This window comes from Fringilla coelebs (assembly GCF_963513975.1).
Source record: "Fringilla coelebs genome assembly, chromosome: 18".
Lineage (NCBI taxonomy): Eukaryota > Metazoa > Chordata > Aves > Passeriformes > Fringillidae > Fringilla > Fringilla coelebs.
Genome location: NC_140044.1, coordinates 12,341,424 through 12,362,713, shown reverse-complemented (window position 1 = coordinate 12,362,713; position 21,290 = coordinate 12,341,424). Strand labels below are relative to the sequence as shown.

The 21,290-nt window shown below is 48.0% G+C and overlaps 1 protein-coding gene across 1 annotated transcript in view; it reads right to left on the bottom strand.

Annotated features, from left to right (window-relative positions):
* TOX2 (TOX high mobility group box family member 2) overlaps positions 1 to 21,290 on the bottom strand; it is a gene marked incomplete at its 5' end in the record, with an annotated part of 168,446 nt that overhangs the window by 54,958 nt on the left and 92,198 nt on the right. The window contains one exon of the mRNA XM_084217682.1: positions 17,328 to 17,573. Coding sequence (XP_084073808.1) covers positions 17,328 to 17,573 — 246 coding nt within the window. The remainder of the gene's footprint in view (positions 1 to 17,327; positions 17,574 to 21,290) is intronic.

Below are 21,290 nucleotides of genomic sequence, written 5' to 3'. Positions count from 1 at the left end.
TGCCACTTCCACTTCCATCAGCTCCACTTGCACTGCTGCCCATTTCCACAGGGACCAGACAGGTGTCCAGGTGGGACAGTCCTGGTGGGACAGGCCTGCCCATGTTGGTCACCAACACCCACCTCTGGGCTCTTTAACTCCAAACTGACACCCAGGCTTTGGACAGAAACACATCAGGGCCAGCCCTGGGAAAAGGGAGCAGATCCCACTCCCTCCGAGAGCACCCTGGGGTCCCACAGCTGCCTGCTGCAGGTTCCAGCACAGCTGGATCCCTGGTGAGGAATGCCCAGAGCAGCAGGGCTGAGTGAGAGGTACAGCTGGCAATTGCTGTGGGTGGTGAGGGATGGCAGCAATACCCAGCTCCCTCCTCGTGCTGCCCTCAGCAGAGACCAAACAATTTCCACGGTGTAAACTGAAGGTTCCTAATGGGATTCTGCAGAGCTGGGAGACAAATGGAGCAGCCAGGCAGAGCATTAAGGAATGTTTTCCTGCCAGCAGAGCCCGAGTGGAACACTTGGACATATAACATTACCAACTGGCTCACTGCCATGCATCAGATGCAGAAATATTTTTCTCTTTCTTTGACAAGCTGCATCTGTAGCAATCATTATAATTTCTCTTGACATTGCATCCCACACCTCTTCACAGAGGCAGGACTCAAGTAGCACTCTTCATTTAAATGATAACTTTGATTTCTCAGGGCTACGGGGATGTGAAGTGGTTCAGCCTGTACCACTCAGAAGCAGGGGCTGCCGGAGCTTTTCCCAGGGTGTGCTTCCCACATTCAGAGCTTTCAGCCCTCTGGGGTGGGGTCCCAATTTGGCAGCTGGACCTCGCCAGATTCACACCCAAAAGGCAGGTAGAGATGGGGAGTGTTTGTTGAAGAAAGGGAAATGTGCTGTTTGTGCTCTCCCTGGCTCTGCACCATCACTCACACTCACAGCAAACCCCACCGAGGCCACTGGCAGGGGGAAACTCCTCTGAAAGGGCTGGGATTACCATTTCTATTTACCAGCTGAGGAAATGTTACCTACCAATTAGGGACCATTCCTCCTGTCACTCCGGGCTCAGCCGAGTGGCTGATGTGGCTCTTTGATCTCCTCATTGCATAACAAAGCCTGTTACAGCCCATTATTTTTATTGTAAGCACTTTCTGTTATTTGCCTCTAAAAACGGCTCCCATTGAAATAACACAAAGAGACTCACTCAACGTGCACACACCTACAGCAGTGAACAGTCATCATAACTTCTACAGCTGAAACAAAAGCCGTGGAAATTTCCATCCTTTTGTGCTCTCCTGCCCCAGGCAGGACAGGAATGGAACCAGCCCCGGCCACTGCAGGGCCATTTGGGGCTGAAACTTCTGGAAAACGGAAAGCAAAGCACGTGTGGGATTGGGAATGAGCCTCAAACCCTCCTTGTGTGGGGCAGTGAGTGATGGCTGGAGCAGGTTAATGCACCCTGGTGCCGTGCAAAGGGGAGGCCAGTGATGGCTGGGAGATAAATATGATTGATCTAAGGGATAAGGGCAATTAAAGATGGGCTGCAACATTGATCAAAACGCTCAAGATGGATGGGAAAGAGTTGCCAGACACGCTACTTTGGTTTTTCTTGTATCAGAGGTGACGCTGGTTAAAAAGTGGCAAAAAATTGTCCTGTTCACAGCTGCCTGATGCACTTCAAGGAAGACTTTGTGTCACATTATGATGTGGGATGCGAACACACACAGGAATGTGAACACTTGACGGTGTGGCAGAGGTAATGATGAGAATTAAAACCCTTCACTTGTCTTTTGGAGGCTCTTTGCATTGGCACTGAACTCACAGCCACCCCATCTCGTTCTTCCCATGGAAATGAGAAAAGAAGGGGAGAAACATGGGGCAGAAGGGACAGCAAACAAGGGGGGCAGATGGTGCAAGCTCCAGGAGGATGCAGGGAGCTCCATCTCCTTGGCACAACCTCCTTCCTCACATCAGGGCCCTGCTGTCAGTCCAGAGGGGGCACTGAAAGCTCAGCTGTGCTGGCACAGTCAGGGAGCAGGAATGGGAGGCAGGAGAAGGTGCAGGGACACGTGCCTGGGGGATTATTCCTGCCTGGAAATGCCTCTGTTTTCCTTTGTGTGACCCAAACCAAGCAAGTCCTCAGATGACCTGTGCCACTGGGTCACATGTACAAAATAAGGCACAAACAGCATTCTGGAGAGGCTGAAGCAGCTTCTGGTTCATCAGCTGAGAGAGGGCTGAGCACATTCAACAAGAGGCAAAGGAACCACAGAATGGCTGGGGGTGGGAAGGACCTTAAGGCTCATCTAGTTTCACTCTCCTGACATGGGCAGGGACGTTTTCCACCAGACAAGGTTGCTCCAAGCCACGTCCAACACCTCAAGGAAGGAGGAAGATCCTGCCTGCAGGTCTCACATGAACCTTTGGCAGTCCCTGGCTGCTGCTGAAACCCATGTCCTGGTAAGCAGAGAGCCCCTGGAAACAGAATTGCTCGCTTTACCTACTGTTCCCAAAGGGATTGGGATCTCTGAGGTTCACATACACCTAAAGCTGGTGCATCAAATACAACCAGTCTTCAAACAGAGATGATCTGGCATCACTCATGCTGCAGCTAAAGGCAAGACATTCCACAATGCCACAGATTTCTCAGCATGAACAAGTGTAATCCCAACACTTTCTGACCACTATTTACCTATTCAATTTTTTAATCTTTCCTCATGCCTATTTTTGACGTGATTCCCTGTGTTTTCATAAATTATGATACCGAGATGGTCCCACAGTACACCAGAGCCCAAGTTGCTGGGGAAAAGCCCATCCAGACCCCAACCCCAGCTCCTGGAGCTGAGCTGGCAAATCCCCCACCAGGAAATGGGGAATTGCCCATGCTGGGACATCTTTCCCTAAAACCACATTCCAGACTCCAGAGAAACTCTCTTCCAAATTTCCAGCTCATTTGCAAAGCATGCTGCACGTTCTCATTCACAGGATTTTTTGATGGGGGCAAAATGGATTTTTAACCTCACCCAGGAAAATTGCTGAAGTGGGATTTTTTGCTAAGAAAGAGGAAAAAATTTCACCCCAAAGGTGGACACGGCCTAAACCTAAAGGGTTAAACTGGGCTAAGAACAGACATCCACCTGCATGTCTGTGCACTAGAGACAAACACACTTGAGATCAGAATCAGATCTTAAAAAAGATCCATCCCATTCCTTGAACATATTTACTGGAGTTATTTGATATTGTTCTGCAAACCTCCTTCACGCTGCATTCATCTCGTCTGCTCCCGTAATTCAGAGATTTTATTTTCCACTATATTTTTAATTTATATCATGTTTTATTTATACCACTGTCTTTCATGAAACCCCAAATTTCAAAACTGACACAGGCATTACGCACATAAAATAGACTTCTTATTATCAACATGGCAGAGGAGACAAAAAAATGACAGGAATAAATCTTAGGTTTTATGCTGGCGAGATGTTCTGCAAAGTAAGTGACATTTCTCAGCAATACAAATTGTACATTAAAAGATAATTTCCAGAACATGATACCAGCTCTGGAGCACGGCACCACTGCACAAAGCAATATCTCAGCCGTGCTTTAGCAAGGCTGGGCTCGTGTTGTGTTTGGCACCACCACTGAGTCAGGTCTTGCGAGGAGACTTTGGAGCGATGAAGTTTAGTGCACACACGAGAGGCAGTTCTTTGGCACGCTGTCAGCACGGCGTAATTGATATTTTAATTACACTGCTGATACACAGGCGCTGCTCACAGCGAGCCTCCTCCTCCTCCTCCTCCTCCTCCTCCTCCTCCTCCTCCTCCCCAGCAATTGTCCTATTGCTATCTGAAAGTGTTGTGTTGTGATTTCGGGGTTTGCCCCAGAACCTCGGGTCCCTCCCTGATAATTCCCTCCCAGGTGTGTCAGTCCCCTCTCCTTCCCCCTCCCTTGCCCCCTCCCAGCACTGTCTGTCAGTCCTGGCATTCCAGAAGGGGATCCAGTGATTGGCAGATTCAAAGGATGCCCTCTACCCCCGGGGGCACTGGGCCATCCAGGTGTCCTCTGTCCCTTTGTCCCTCCCCTCCTGTCCCTGGCTGGTGGCTCCTGCCCCTTCCCTGCCCTCTCCCAGGGTTAAAGGAGCAGCACCCACGGGGTCAGGAGTTCTGCTGGAGCTGCTGTGGGTTCAGAGGCTGTGGGCCAGAATAAAGCTCTGGATCCAAACCCTCCAGCAGAACCCACTCCTTTCCTTCCCCATTGCCTTAAAGCCCCTCCAGCAGAGGGAACCCTGAGGAGCAGCCCCTGTTAGGGGGGAGGCTCCATCCCAGCACCACCAGAGCTCCTGCACGCCTGGACTTGTCCCCACGTGCCCAGGGCAGCACCCAGCCAGCCCAAAGTGTCCCTGGGGTGAAACACCACACAGCCATGGCCAAAAGTGTCTGTGGGGTGAAACACCACACAGCCATGGCCAAAAGTGTCTCTGGGGTGAAACACCACACAGCCATGGCCAAAAGTGTCTGTGGGGTGAAACACCACACAGCCATGGCCAAAAGTGTCCCTGGGGTGAAACACCACACAGCCATGGCCAAAAGTGTCCCTGGGGTGAAACACCACACAGCCATGGCCAAAAGTGTCTCTGGGGTGAAACACCACACAGCCATGGCCAAAAGTGTCTGTGGGGTGAAACACCACACAGCCATGGCCAAAAGTGTCTGTGGGGTGAAACACCACAGTGCCGCTGTTGGGTTCAGCACCAAGTGCCAGACAAGCTCAGGCATGTCCTGTCCGGCTGTATTGGTAATATTCCATTATAAAAGTCTAAAAGTCTATCCCCATATTTTTTATAGGCTCCTTTAGGCCCTGGAAGGGGCTCTGAGGTCTTTTGGATCCTTCTGCTCTCCCGGTGAGCACTCCCAGCTCTCCCAGCCTGGCTCCAGAGCAGAGGGATTCCAGCTCCGGGGGCTGAGCTGACAAATCCTCCACCAGGAAATGGGGAATTGCCCATGCTGGGATATCTTTCCCTAAAACCACATTCCAGACTCCAGAGAGGCTCTCTTCCAAATTTCTAGCTCATTTGCAAAGCATGCTGCACGTTCTCATTTGCAGGATGTTTTGATGGGGGCAAAATGGATTTTTAACCTCACCCAGGAAAATTGCTGAAGTGGGATTTTTTGCTAAGAAGGAGGAAAAAATTTCACCGCAAAGGTGGACACTGCCTAAACCTAAAGGGTTAAAACTGGGCTAAGAGCAGACATCCACCTGCATGGCTGTGCCCTAGAGACAAACACACTTGAGATCAGAATCAGATCTTTAAAAAGATCCATCCCATTCCTTGGACATATTTACTGGAGTTATTTCAGCTCCACGCCGGTTTACTTAAGCGCAGCTCTAAGAGCAGCCAGGGCTGTCTGAAAGCGCTGTGAAAGCAAAGCAAATTGTGTTACCAGTGCTTAATGGCAGCTGTGGCAGGCACAGGAGGAACACGAGGGACTGTCCCACTCTGTGCCCTCCCTGATGTGATATGTGATATGGCTGATCAGCAACTTTCCCTGCTGGGACTGTCCCCAGGCTTATCAGAGAGAGAGAGTGACCGACTCAAGGAGAGGAAAGGAAAGTTTAGGAGGGTGAATTTTCATGGAATAGTTAAAAAGGGGAGTGCAAACAGTGAAGAAGAGCTGCTGGTTGATTGAGAGCAGCAGGTGCACCTCGGGATGGGACCTGCTGGCTTCTGGCCAAGAGATGAGTACGGGGAGATAAGGACCCAGTTTGCAGCCTAAAACCAAAAGGGCACAGGCAGCAGAGACAATTCTGCAGCCAGGCTTACACAGGCTTATGTACAGTAAACATACACACACGTTGGTTCACTGTGCAGGTGATGCCTCAGGTTTTGGCTTTTATATTTTCACATTCTGTGCTGCTTTAGTGTGTAATTCTGAGCTTTATATGAGGGGATGGTGAGCTCTGTGCACAGAGCAGGGAGACAAAACAATTCCTGCTCCAGCTGGGCACCAAGGACAAATGAGCCAAATCTCAGCCCAGGAGCACAAACCCCGTGGGCTGGAGAGAGAAAAACAAGCAGGGTGGGACTGCAGGGGCTGAAGCTGGGATGGGACAATGAACTGCAAGGTGCAAATGGAGCAGAGCTGATCCCAGGGAGAGACCCCGTGCCTGGCCGGGCATTTTGGGGCCATTTTGGTTCATCTTGGGTGCAGCCCTGGCTGGGCTCTGGTGCTGCCCAGGGTAGATCCATGGAGGCCTTTTGATAAATCCCTGCTTTATTCTAGAGCTCTGTCCAGCCTCTGCTCTAGGGCAGCCCTCACAAGGCATCACAGGGCCCTTCCTGCAGGTGTGATGTGGTGCTGTGGGTGAGAGCACAGCTGAAGGCTCTCCTGCATCCCCCTGCTCTGGGACAGAGACTCCTGGGATGGTTTGGGTTGGAAGGGATCTCCTGCTGAGGAGTTCTCCTGCAGGGAGGTGGTTATAGGGGGTTTCCAGGAAAAAAGGCAGATTCCCATGTGAGATTCCCACCCTGGCAGGTGACAGTCACCCCCTGCCAGTTCAAGTGACACCTTGTCTTCTTCCTTTCCCTTGTTTAGGGAGAAATTCTTTCATTACCAAGGAAAGCCCACATCTGCTTTGCTTCTCAGCTGTCACAACAGTTCCCTTGTGTGAAAAGTGTATCCTGACACCCTGCTTACTCAGATCTCAGAGATGGGATACCCACCAGTGAACCTAAAGGCCAGCCACACAACCATCCAGGTTCCTCAGGTTCCCTCCCCTCCTGCACAGCCTGGTCCTCACAGCTCTGCTGTTCCCTGAGCACTCACAGAGCCACGTCCTGAGAGCGACCCACATCCCCCAGTTCTCCCACTTGGCAAGGGACCAGGCAGAAGCTGCCTCAGCCATGTGAAAAGAGGGGCTGCTGCTCCACAGGGAGCTTCTGCTGCTGTCCAGGATGACTGGGAAACTCAGGGAGGACCTCTCCCACAGAACAGGACCTGTATTCATAGACTTGTAGAATTGTTCCTGTTGGAAGGGACCTTTAAAGCTCATCCAGTGCCACCCCTGCCATGGCAGGGACACCTTCCACTGTCCCAAGTGCTCCCAGCCCTGTCCAGCCTGGCCTTGGGGGGATCCAGGGGCAGCCACAGCTGCTCTGGGCACCTTGTGCCAGGGCCTCTGCACCCTCACTGTAACAAACTTCTTCCTTGGATCTAATTTAAACAAACTCTCAGTTTGAAATCTTTCCCACTTGTCCTATTGCTACAAGCCCTGACCAAAAATTCATCCCCATATTTTTTATAGGCTCCTTTAGGCCATGGAAGGGGCTCTGAGATCTTCTGGATCCTTCTCCAGGTGAGCACTCCCAGCTCTGCCAGCCTGGTTCCAGAGGGATTGCAGCCCTTGGAGCATCTCTGGTGCCTCCCCTGGGCTCTCTCCAGCAGCTCCAGCTCCTCCCTGTGCTGGGCCAGGCTGGGGCATGAGCACAGGGGCAGAACCCCCCTGCCCTGCTGCCCACACTGGGGGATCAGCCCAGCGCTTGGGGGGGTTCTGGGCACACACACATGCCCAGCTCTCACCCACCAGCACCCCCAAATCCTCCTCCCAGGGCCGTTTTTGATCTGTTCATGCCCAGCCCTGGCATTCCCAGCAGCAGCAGTGGCTCCTGCTCTCCCTGAGCACACACACCTCAAACTTCAGCAAACACCTCTCCACTCCAGCCCCTTCCTCGGAGCGAGCGGGTTCTGCGCGCACACAAGAACAATTTCCTCTTTGATTGGGGATCTTGTCTCCCAGGTTCCGACCTGGAGTGAAATTTTATGGCCAAGCCCTCCAGCTCAGGGGGAGGCAAGGAGGGAAGGGGCTTCCCAGTGAAAATGCCAACAGATACTTAGAGCCAGAAGAGCGTGTGGGTGTTGCTAAATTAAGCTCACAAGTAGGTGGGGCAAATGCCTTAAACGAGTTTGTGAAGGTAAAATAATGTTCATTAAAAATAGAAAAACAACTGAAAAAATACCCTTTGTATTCAACTTCACACTCGTACATCATAATGTTCCAGTAAAAGCCCATTTTCCCTTGAGATAATAAAAGAATTGAATTTTTCCTTATCGGTCATCTATTTTTCTAGCTAAAGCTATTACTCCCTCTCAGTGGTTGCCAGGCAACAAGAAATATTAATAGCAGCTTTTATTAGCTTAGCTTTAGCAGTGGAGTACCAGAATGAGAAAATGGAAAACATAAATGTGTTACATAAATCTTTCAACCTTTCAGGGTTTGTGTTAGTCTCTGTTTTCATAATGATTTATTGAAGTGATGGTTCATTTATGAGAAAAAGGAGTGTGAAATAAGAAAACGGAACATTACCCTGAAGGACTGTTTGAAAATAAATAATTATAGAAGGTGAAGAAAAGCTGTTTAAAACCATTTTTCTGAGTTTTATAAAATTTAAAAAGACATATTTCTTTCATTTATTGCCTCTGAGAAAAACACTAGCAGGGAATTGCAAACAGGGCTCTGCTTAATACAAAGAACCCTTCATGTAGGGTTGTGTTATTACTATTTTCCACCTCATGTTTGGGAGTTTAGTTTTTAAATACTGAACCATTAATAAACAGAAAGCCAAATTAGTCAAAACCTTGAAGCTCACAACACAAAATTGCCAGTGAAAACTCATCCAGGTCTGAAACAAGGGGAACTCAGGGAAGTTTTTGCTGCTGGTGACACGAGCAATGCTCCTGTTGGTTTGCTTATTTATAAAGGCTCTTCTGAAGAACAGGAACTTGCTTTGAAGGGCAATGCTGCCTGTACACTGCACTGGGGTTTGGATTATTTTAAATAACTTATTTCAGCAGGCAGTGACTCAAAATTATTGAAATATTGATGCATTGGAAGGATTTGCCCACAGCACGTAAACCACTCTGCCTGCTGGGATCGTGGATTTCCACTGGCCTGCAGGAAAGGCTGGCACAGCTTACTTGGTTTTTGTGACAATATTTAATTGACATAACGAGTTTTTTACAATGAGGGTGGTAAAATTTGCCACAGGTTGCCCAGAAGTGTCCCAGGCCAGTTTGGATGGGGTTTGGAGGTTCTGGGTTCTGGCCTTGCAATCTTCCTGCAGGACTGTGGTGCTTGTGAGGGTCTCCAGGACAAGGTGAGAGATGAGAATCTGACTCCTTGCTCTCAGAAGGCTGATATGATATGATATGATATGATATGATATGATATTATATTATGTTATGTTATGTTATATTTTATATTATATTATATTATATTATATTATATTATATTATATTATATTATATTATATTATATTATATTATATTATATTATATTATATTATATTATATTATATTATATTATATTATATTATATTATATTATATTATATTATATTATATTATATTATATTATATTATATTATATTATATTATATTATATTATATTATATTATATTATATTATATTATATTATGCTATACTAAAACTATACTAAAGAAAGAGAAAGGATACATCAGAAGGTTTCACAAGAATGAGTAATAAAAAACCATGAGTCCTCAGAGCCTTGACACAGCTGGACCATGATTGGTCATTAAATTAAAACAATTCACATGGAACCAATCAAACATTCACCTGTTGGTAAACAATGTCCAAGCCACATTCCAGAGCAGCAAACACAGGAGTAGCAATCAGATCATTATTGTTTTCATTCCTCTCTGAGGCTTCTCAGCTTCCCAGGAGACAATCCTGGGCTGGTGAGCACCAAGCTTGTCCTTGGACCTACAGCACCCCAGGAATGCCCATCCCAGCTCTGGGAAAGGGCTACTTTCTTTTTTCCTTTCCATTTCTCATGTGGGACACAGGCAGCTGGGTTCCTGCTGCTTTATTTTACTGCTCTCCTCTCTGTCCTACACCAAAGCCCTGTTGTCTTGGGAAGCAGCTGTTCAAAGTCAACCGAAACCTTCTGGAATTTCAGGGTGGCACTCACCTTTCTTCTACAATTCACCCCATTCACCATTTTACTCTCTCACCTCGACCTAAACAGGCTCCCTAGCTCACTGGAAATGTGACTTTTTACACCATGGATGTTCCTTTTTGCCTCGGAGGATTTTCAGTAATTTTCAAATAATTCCGTTCCACTCAACAAACTGAAAGGAAACCTTTCAGGCTGTGCCTGAAGCCTTTCTGCCCTTGCACCAGCTTGCTGTGAGCATAAAAAGGCACCCCAGTGGGCTGAAGGAAATCTTAGTGCCTTTAGAGGAGTCACAAAAATCTCTCATCGTGAGAAGCAACGGGAAGAGGCAGACACAGGGAGAGGTGTCAGTCTCTCCAACCAGCTCTATTACACCTACAAAGCTAAAGGGTGCTATAGCCACATGCCCTGAAGGATGCTATAGCCACATGCCCAAAGGATGCTATAGCCACATGCCCTGAAGGATGCTATGGCCACATGCCCAAAGGATGCTATAGCCACATGCCCAAAGGATGCTATAGCCACATGCCATAAAGGATGCTATAGCCACATGCCCAAAGGATGCTATAGCCACATGCCATAAAGGATGCTGGGCACATGCCCAAAGGGATGCAGCCACATGCCCAAAGGGTGCAGCCACATGCCCAAAAGGATGCAGCCACATGCCCAAAGGGATGCAGCCACGTGCCCTGAAGGATGCTAGCCACATGCCCTAAAGATTCTAGCCACGTGCCCTGAAGGATGCAGCCACATGCCCAAAAGGATGCAGCCACATGCCCAAAGGATGCAGCCACATGCCCTAAAGGATGCTGGGCAGATGCCCTAAAGGATGCAGCTACATGCCCAAAGGATGCAGCTACATGCCCAAAAGGATGCTAGCCCCATGCCCAAAGGATGCAGCCACATGCCATAAAGAATTCAGCCACATGCCCAAAGGGATGCAGCCACGTGCCCTGAAGGATGCAGCCACCTGCCCAAAGGGATGCAGCCACAAGCCCTAAAGGATGCTATAGCCACATGCCCTGAAGGATGCAGCACATGCCCTAAAGGATGCAGCCACATGCCCTAAAGGGTGCTGGGCACATGCCCAAAAGGATGCCCAAAAGGATGCAGCTACATGGTGAAAAGGATGCAACCACATGCCCTAAAGGATGCAGCCACATGCCCTAAAGGATGCAGCCACATGCCCTGAAGGATGCAGCCACATGCCCTAAAGGATGCAGCACATGCCCTAAAGGATGCAGCACATGCTCAAAGAGATGCAGCCACATGCCCCAAAGGATGCTGAGCACATGCCCTAAAGGATGCAGCACATGCCCTAAAGGATGCAGCCCCATGCCCTAAAGGATGCAGCCACATGCCCTGAAGGATGCTATAGCCACATAGCCAAAGGGATGCAGCCACATGCCCAAAGGGATGCAGCCACCTGCAGAAATGCATGGCTGTGCCCAGACTGTCCCTGGCCAGGGCAGAGCAGGAGGAAGCAGGGTGGCAGTTTCTTGATGCATGCTGTAGCCAGGCTTGGGGAGCACAGTTTTGGGCTCCTGGAGTAGCACTGGAGGGCTCTGGGCAGTGCTGTACCCCCAGTCAGGGCTCCTGGCTCCCCCCAGCCCAGCACAGTCCCCCCTGATAAGCAGAGGCACCCCCAGCCCTCTTGGCTGCTATCCAATATTTATGGAAATATTTTTGTGCTGCGTTGGAGATTCCTGAGCTCTGACCTTGATCGCCCTTTGTTTCTGTCAAAAATGTTCTGCCAAATCCACTCTGAAATCTCATTTATTCCCAGCAGCTCCTTAACCCAGAGCTCTCCCACCTCCCCACTGATCCACAGCACATCTCTGCCCCCTCCCCTGCTTTCCCCACCACCCCAGATCCCACCCCAGAGTGATCCCAGCCCAGCAGGACTCCCTGTGGATCCCTGGGAGGCTCAGCTGCTGCTGGGATGCTCAAAGTGAGCAAAGTTATTCTCTTCCCAAGGAAAACATGGTTTTTTTCCTCTTTGATTACTTTTCCCTAATTGCTCCCATTTCTCAGTGACAGTCACACCTCTCCTATTTTCCCTCCCTCCTGCCATTCCTCCTCTTTCCCTTCTCTTTCCTTCCTTTTTTTCCCACAGGAAAAGAGAGATCACTAGAAAATAAAACTCCACTGCAGTAAGAATTTTCTGTTTGTTTCTTATCATCACCACAAAAAAAAAAAACCATAACAAATCTTCCCCAAACAAGCCAGCAGTTCTTCACTCATCACATCCTGTGCCATCTCTTTGCCTACTCTTGTCCATCTGTCCCTGCTTCCCTGCACCCCATTCAGGGATTGAAAACTCCTTTAACTTCTAAAAACTCATGGGTGGGGGGAAAAAAAGGGGAAATGAAGTGACAGAAAGAGCAGTGAAGAGCCATGACAGGGAAATGTGGAGCTGGTCCATGGGCAGATCCAAGCGGTGGTGTGTGTGTTTGTGAGGGTCCCCAGGATCAGGGAAGAGATGAGAATCTGACTCCAAGTTCTCAGAAGGTTGATATATTAATGATTAATATAATATAATAACATATAATAACATATAATAACATATAATAACATATAATATAATAACATATAATATAATAACATATAATATAATAACATATAATGACATATAATATAACATTTATATTATATTATATTATATTATATTATATTATATTATATTATATTATATTATATTATATTATATTATATTATATGTTATTATATGTTATTATATGTTATTATATGTTATTATATTAGATGTTATATAATATATATTATATGTTATTATATGTTATTATATGTTATTATATTAGATGTTATATAATATATATTATATGTTATTATATTATATATTATATGTTATTATATTATATCATATATCATATATCATATATCATATACCATATATCATATATCATATATCATATATCATATATCATATATCATATATCATATACCATATACCATATATCATATCAAAAGAAATGCTATACTAAAACTATACTAAGGGAAGAGAAAGGATACATCAGAAGGTTTAACAAGAATGACAAAGAAAAACCCATGATTCCTCAGAGCCTCGACACAGCTGGACCATGATTGGTCATTCAATTAAAAACATTCCCATACTGGGTAAACAATCTCCAAATCACATTCCAGATGAGCAAAACAAAGAGGAGCTGAAGCTTCCCAGGAGAAGAAATCCTGGCGAAGGGATTTTTCAAAAAATATCCTGGTGACAGTGGTGTGGAGGGTGCTCTGGGTGGTGCTGCTGCAGGGATGAGCAACCTGCAGGGATGCTGGATTTGGGATTCCCAGGGTCTCCATCTGACAGCCCAAGGGTGAGCTGGAGCAGGAGAGGAGCTGGCACACAGCAAATCCTCCTGCCCTCCCAGCTCCCCTCCTGCCATGGGAATTTCTGTGTGATTCAACTCCCTTGGGGCTGGTCACAGTGGGAGCAGTAGGGGAACCCTTGAGAGGCACTGGGAGGTTTAATGCAGTCTGAGGGTAAGGTGGGACATCCCAGCACAAGAGACACACACAGGGGACAGCAACCTGCAGCTGGATTTTCTTTATTCTGAGCTCTGAGGAAAACATACCAATCCTATGGCACTCGGTGAGTCCTGGCTCATGTCTTATCAGCAGTTGGAGATTTGTTCTTTTTTTTTATTTTTTTGACTTAAAAAAATCCTAAAGCTCAAGTTACATTTTTACAGCAAAAGTCTGGCCAACGTCTAAACATTTTACCATGAATTGCTTGTTGTTTCTCATTGTATTCAAACACACAGACATGGCAACCAAGGCAGGGAAAAGCTGTGTATGCAAAAACCTGTGTGAGCTACAGCAGGGAGGAGAGAGGCTCCAGCTCCAGCATTTGTGTCAGCAATGCTGGTCCTGGAACAAACCCCAAACCCCTGCATGCTGAGCCACCTCCTCTGAGCTCTGAGCAGGCAAGGCTCACTCCCAGACTGGCCTGGGTGAAATCATCCCTCTCTTTCTGGAAGGGTTGGCAAACAAGCCCCAGAATGGTTTGGGTTGGAAGGGACCTTAAAGATCATCTCATCCCACCCCCTGCCATGGCAGGGACACCTTCCACCGTCCCAGGCTGCTCCCAGCCCTGTCCAGCCTGGCCTTGGGCACTGCCAGGGATCCAGGGACAGCCCCAGCTGCTCTGGGCACCCTGTGCCAGGAAACAATTCCTCATTCCCAATATCCTATCCCTGCCCTCTGTCCATTTGAAGCCATTCCCTGTGTCCTGTCCCTCCATCCTTGTCCCCAGTCCCTCTCCAGCTCTCCTGGAGCCCCTTCAGGCACTTGCAGGTGCTTTAGGTATTAACCAGGTGAGTTTGAAGTGTGCTTCCTCTCCAGGATTCTTCTGTGCCCTGCTGTGCAGGTGCTGCTCCCTCAGCACCCCCAGGGATCCACGCTGCCATCGTGGGCTGCTGCTGATCCCCCACCTAAGGGACAGGAGGTGTCACCCTCCAGTGGAAATGGGGCTGTGATGGCAGCATCAGGCAGGGTTTAATTCTGACCTAGAACTGAACACAGCTCCCTCCCTGACCCCTTTGCTGCTGGGACCTCTGAAGGTGTATCACAGCTCTGAGGGTTTCCAAAACTGAGCAGTTCCATTCACTCAGCTGGGAAATTCAGGGTTCACTGGACTTTTTTTATTTTTGTGGTAAGGGGCAAACAAATCTTAATCTCTCTATTCTACATTTACAGCCCACTAAGTCGCCTTCTTATCTTCTGTGGCTCAGCCCTGATTTATCATCACCAAGCTGCATTTGTAAAACAGTACCATAAAGTAAGAAAGAGAACATTTCCCAAGGACTACTCCAAAATAAATTATTTCAGACACAGAGAAGCTGCTTAATAAATTTCCCTCTTCTTTTTTTCTTTAGGTATTTTAGAAAGTGATTTATAAGTGCAATATCGCCTCTCAAAAATGAGACAATCAACACAGGATAAAATTATCGTGTTATGAAAATAGGGGTCAGGCAAAGGGGCTGTGCTTTAAATTAAACCAGGGAAAAATGTTTCATCTGAAATTGACTCTTTCTGTCTCAGAAATGAATGTTTTAATCACCTAAGAACCTAAAAGGTAACACAGAGCCCTCAGTAATATTTAATTCCATAGAAATATGCCTCTGTTCAATATTGATGGGCAGAACATGATATTTCTCTTAAACACACTAACAATGAAACTCAGAGACTCATCAGGACTTCAGAAAGCCTTGGGATTTTCCTAGACTAAGAGATAATATCCCATTTAAATATTTAAATATCACTACCTTTCAGACCCTTATCTATTGAAGCAATCAACACCAAGCCTTCCCCAGCCAGGCAGGGCCGGGCTCCCAGCCACGCTCTTTAAGTAAAATTAACTCTCTTTGATATCAATGCCATTCAAAATCAATGATCTTAGAGAGAAACCACGTCAAAAACCAACCACGGGGCTGAAGCTGCTGGAGAGGAAAATGCTATTAAACAGCAGCAGTATGAATTCAATATCACTGTCAAAATCAAGCCACAACCTTTCCTCAGTGCTGCTGAGGCAGAAGCACTGTAAGCTCTAATTAGCCCTGGAGTTTCTTCCCAGAGCTTCACTTTACTTCATTATCCCTGCCTTGTTTATCCCTGCACGAGTCATTTGAAACTTTGCAAGGTGTCCCCTTCCCACGGCGTGAGGCAGCTGGGGCTGCTGAGAGCAGGGAGGGATCCTGTTCCCCCTGAAATCAATAGCTGAGCTTTCCCTCCATCCCTGCTCCTCCTGCTGCTGCCACCCTGCCGTGGGACAGGGGTGACAGGGAGGAAAAGAGAGGACATCAGGGCTTTGGTTGGCCACCTCGCCATGGGGGATGGGGCACACGCACTTTGCTTGGTTCAGGGAGTGATGCTGGTTTGGGTTTGCCTTTTTTTCTTCTATATTCTCTATGTTCTTCAGGCATATACATCACCATGATATTTTCTGGAAAATCCCTTCACCAGGATTTCTTCTCCTGGCAAGATGAGAAGCCTCAGCTTCTCCATGTTTTGCTGCTTTGGAATGGGATTTGGAGAATTGTTTACCCAGCATGTGAAATGTTTTAACTTAACGGGCAATCCCAGTCCAGCTGTGTCGGGACTCACGAGTTTTTATTATTATTCTTGTTGAGCCTTCTGATGTCTCCTTTCTTCTATTCTTTAGTATGGTTTTAGTATAGCATTTCTTTCAATATAATAAATATCATATCATATCACATCATATCATATCATATCATATCATATCATATCATATCATATCATATAATAAAATATGAAATCAGCCTTCTGAGAACTCGGAGTCAGATTCTCATCTCTCACCTCATCCTGGGGACCCCTCACACCACCACAACACATATATTCATAGCTCTGTAGCCCATTGTATTTGTGACTGGTTTTTCCCAGTAATTTTCCAAGGCCTTTCCCCAGGCAGAAAACCAAAGCAAATTCCAGAGCTCCAAGCCCTGGGGGTACAGGACCCCAGTGCTGCCTTGGTTCTTCCTGGGAACCAAGGCTGAGAACAACTCCTGGAGATCCATTCCATGGACAGAGCCCAGCCAGTGCCAAGGGGGGACTCCAGAGAAGGGGCTTGACCTGGGGGGGAGTTGCCTCACCACTTGTGCTCCTAACTGGTGCTTTTTATCAATCATGCTAATTTCCTAAAACCTATAAAAATGTACTCACCCCTGGGGGGGGGGGGTGGGCTTTTGTGGACATCTTTCCATAACTGCCCCTGAAATCCTTCAAATAAAAATCCACTTTTATATTCACAGTATCACAGAATGGCCAGGTTGGGAGAGACCTTCAAGACCATCGAGTCCAACCCAGCCCCAACCCCTCAACTCAACCCTGGCCCCTAGTGCCACATCCAGGCTTTGTTAAACACACCCAGGGATGGGGACTCCACCACCTCCCCGGGCAGAACATTCCAGAACTTTATCACTCTTTCCATGAAAAGCTTTTTCCCAATCTCCAGCCTGTATTTCCCTTGGTGCAGCCTGAGGCTGTGTGCTCTGGTTCTGTCAGTGCTGCTGCAGAAAGAGCCCAACCCCTAAAATATTACCTCCTTACTGAAATTATCTCAAGCTTCATTTCCAAACTGGGGAAAAAAAGGCAACGGGAGGATGTTCCACACAGGGGGAAAAACCCTTTGCCTTGATCCTGAGTGGGTAATGAGGCTCAGGAGGACACCAAAGGACACCAAACTGCCACCACGAGCACGATGACCACAGTGACACCCCAGCCCTCATCACCAACAGTGCTGAGCTCAGAACACTGAGCTCTGGGAACACAGAGTGCTTTGGATGCAAGGCAGAGGTGGGGGAGAGGCACTGACCGTGGGCAGCTGGCTGGAGAGGAGGTGCCCATCCTGGCTCAGCATGTTGGACACCATGATGGCCGGCAGGTCCATGTTCTGGTAGGGATAGGCTGGGATCAGGCTGTTGGGAGGGAGGCTGTGGCACAGAGAGTGGTATCCAGCTTCGTGGTCCACCAGGTGCAGGAGGGATGGGTCAGGGAGGTTGGGAGGCGTGATGGGAGGGATCTCGTAGTCCTCGTTGTTCTCATTCTGGCTGTTGTACGTCTGAAACGCCAAAGAGACGTTTTGCAACGGGTCACTGACATGTATGAAAATTCAGAATTTTATAAGGTACTTAGGCAGCTGGAGGAGAACAGAAACATATTGAAATGACAGAAATATATTTAACAAATTCATTTAACAAATTTGCTTATTTAACAAATCTGCAAAAGTACAGAAGACACTTCGCAACATGAATGTAACTTGCTAGCTAGAGAAAACTTGTAACAGAACACATCAGAATTTAGTTGCTAGGTAAAGGCCGTAAAGATAAGAAAACTCAGTAAAGCACAACTTAGGTATTGTTAAAACCCATAAAGCAGAACCTTTTGCTTAAGGAGCCAACAAGAACCAGGCCCCTGATTTTGGCCAGCACAAACTGACCTGAGAGAAAGCCAAACCCCCACCGTGCCTGCCCAGAAGAAAGGGTCAAGCGGAGAACATCGAAGAAGATGATGTTACTTCATCAAAGATGCCCAGCCACAACCACCAGGAGCTGTGGCACCACCCCAGACTCTGGGCAGGGAATGGGTGGGCAGGGAGGTGTGGGCTTGGGGGGTCAATGTGTGTTTAAACCTGAGATCTGTCTCACCAGGCATGCATGTCCTTGGTGAAAATACCCCCATGTCCTTGGTGGAAATACCCCCATGTCTTTGGTGGAAATATTCCCATGTCCTTGGTGGAAATACCCCCGTGTTTTTGGTGGAAATACCCCCATGCCCTTGGTGGAAATACCCCTCATATCTTTGGTGGAAATACCCCCATGTCCTTGGTGGAAATACCCCCATGTCCTTGGTGGAAATAGCCCCATGTTTTTGGTGGAAATACCCCCATGTCCTTGGTGGAAATACCCCCATGTCCTTGGTGGAAATAGCCCCATGTCCTTGGTGGAAATACCCCCATGCCCTTGGTGGAAATACCCCCATGTCCTTGGTGGAAATACCCCCATGTTTTTGGTGGAAATACCCCCATGCCCTTGGTGGAAATACCCCCATGTTTTTGATGGAAATATCCCTCATGTCTTTGGTGGAAATATCCCCCATGCCCTTGGTGGAAATACCCCCATATCTTTGGTGGAAATACCTCCATGTCCTTGGTGGAAATACTCCCATGTCTTTGGTGGAAATATCCCTCATGTCTTTGGTGGAAATATCCCCCATGTTTTGGTGGAAATATTCCCCATGTCTTTGGTGGAAATACCCCTATGTCCTTGGTGGAAATACCTCCATGTTTTTGGTGGAAATATTCCCCATGTCTTTGGTGGAAATACCCCTATGTCCTTGGTGGAAATACCTCCATGTTCTTGGTGGAAATACCCCCATGTCCTTGGTGGAAATACCCCCATGTTTTTGGTGGAAATATCCCCCATCTGTCCCAGCTGGAATAAAACATACCTGCTTTTCAATTTTTAATTGTAAAGCCCTCATTCCTCAAATCATGACTGCCTCGCTGCTTCGGCAAAAAAAAAGAACTATTTCCCTAAGAAATACAGATCCCAGTAGAAATGGGTTTGTTGTGATAAAAAGGCCCCTCCAGTCCTGCCCACCAGGTTGTAAGGAGGTAGGAGCCAGGGTGTAAGTGTGGCAGCACTGCTCCATCCATCAGGAGCACACCATGGAGTGCTCCCCACTGCCTCACTGCATCCCTGCTCATCTCTGAGTCCCAAAACCTCAGCAGAAACCCCCACACCTGGACCACAGCCATGGAAGGGCAGGGCTGCCCCTGAGCAGCTGCTGCCCTCCCAGGCCAAAGGCTCTCTCTGGGCACCCAGCTCAGCTCTCAACCTACTGCTGGCATTTAAAGAGCTTTTCTGAGAATTAGAGCTGCAGAAATAACAATTACTTAGGATCAAAATTCACAGAATTATGAGGAGTTTGTGTTACAAGGGATGTTAAAGCCCTTAAAGCACTTCCAGTCCTCTCCCTGGGACAGGGACACCTTCCACTATCCCAGGTGGGTCCAAGCCACATCCAGCCTGGCCTTGGACACTGCCAGGGATCCAGGAGCAGCCACAGCTGCTCTGGGACCCTGTGCCAGGGCCTCACATCCTCACAGCAAAGCATTTTCCCCTAATATCTAATCTAACCCTGCTCTCTGTCAGGTTAAAGCTGTTCTCTCTCATCCGAGCTCCCTCAGAATCCCCAAAAACTCCAGCACAGGAGCTACAACCAGGGAGGGGGGTTTAGAAACACAGCCATCACTTTTAGAAAACCCTTTAAAGAAAGCCTGTGTGACTCCACCCCACATGGAGATTTGTCCTTCCTTACATCCCCTCCCAAATTTCATCTGGAAAAGCATTCCCTCACCTCCCTACCAACACTCCCTCGAGGTGACACGAACATGCAGAGGTGTTGGAACTCTGTCTGCTCCCCATGTTTTCTCATGGCTTGTTTACTTCTAAGCATTCCCATTTATAGAAAAATATGTTATGGCACCTGTGCAATCATTTTCATTTCAGACAAAACCATTTTTTCTTCTTAACATGTGAATCTATCCAAAATTATTAATTACCAACACAGAATATAATGAGTCTCTGGCAGAGGAGGCTTATTCTAAACATCTACTGTTTCACCTGTTATTATAGCATATGAAATTCTGATTAGCTATAGCATTACACACATGCTAAAGTTAAATTTCCCAGATCACCTAGTTTCATGGTTGGATTTGGACTTAATACTCGATTTCAGAGCAAAACCCCAGATGTTAAAAAACCAGTTAAGCACTGTAGGCTTTAATAATCCATTGTCCCAGAGCTCACCCCTGGATTCGTGCTCATCACCACACACTGTGGGGAGAAAGCCCTTAATGAAATAAAATAAAGCCTGAGTTTAGCTGGAGCACAGTGGGAGAGGCAGCAGGGAGGGATCTGTGGATTGTGGAAAGGGCACTGCCAAGGAGAACCATGGGGTGCCAGAGCAGGGGGCACTCCTGCCTCACCCCACAGCTCATCCTGGGCTGAGCTGAGCCCACACCTCTCACCTCCTGCTGCAGGATGGAACCAACGGAGCAGAAGGACAGGATGACATCCAGGGGGACCTGGACAAGCTGGACAAGTGTGGCCACAGGAACTTAATGAGGCTCAACAAGTCCAAGGTCAAGGAGCTGCTCCTGTGCCAGGGCAGTGCTGGCAGTACAGACCAGGAGAGGTAAACACAGAACAGCCCTGTGAGAGAAGGACTTGGGGATGCTGGTGGAGGAAAGGCTGGACAGGAGCCAGCCCTGTGCCCTGGCAGCCAGAGCCCCCCGTGTGCCAGGCTCCCCCCACACGTGGGCAGCAAGGGGACCCTGCCTCTCTGCTCCCCTCTCTGTACCTGTGGGGCTGCCTGCAGCTCTGGGGGCTCCCTCGGGAGAAGGACAGGGAACTGATGGAGCTCCAGGAGGGCATGGAGATGCTCCAAGGGCTGGAGCCCCTCTGCCCTGGAGAACTGCGGTTCTTCATCCTGGAGAAAGCTCCAGGGAGAGCTCAGAGCCTCTGGAGAGATGGGAAGGAGGGCAATGGCTTCACAATGAAAGAGGGCAGGGTTAGATCTTTGGAAGAAATCCCTCCCTGGGAGGGTGGGCAGGCCCTGGCACAGGGTGCCCAGAGCAGCTGTGGGTGCCCCTGGATCCCTGGCAGTGCCCAAGGCCAGGCTGGACAGGGCTTGGATCCACCTGGGATAGTGCCCATGGCAGGGAATTGGAATGAGATGAACCTCTAGGCCCCTTCCAACCCAAGCCATTTGA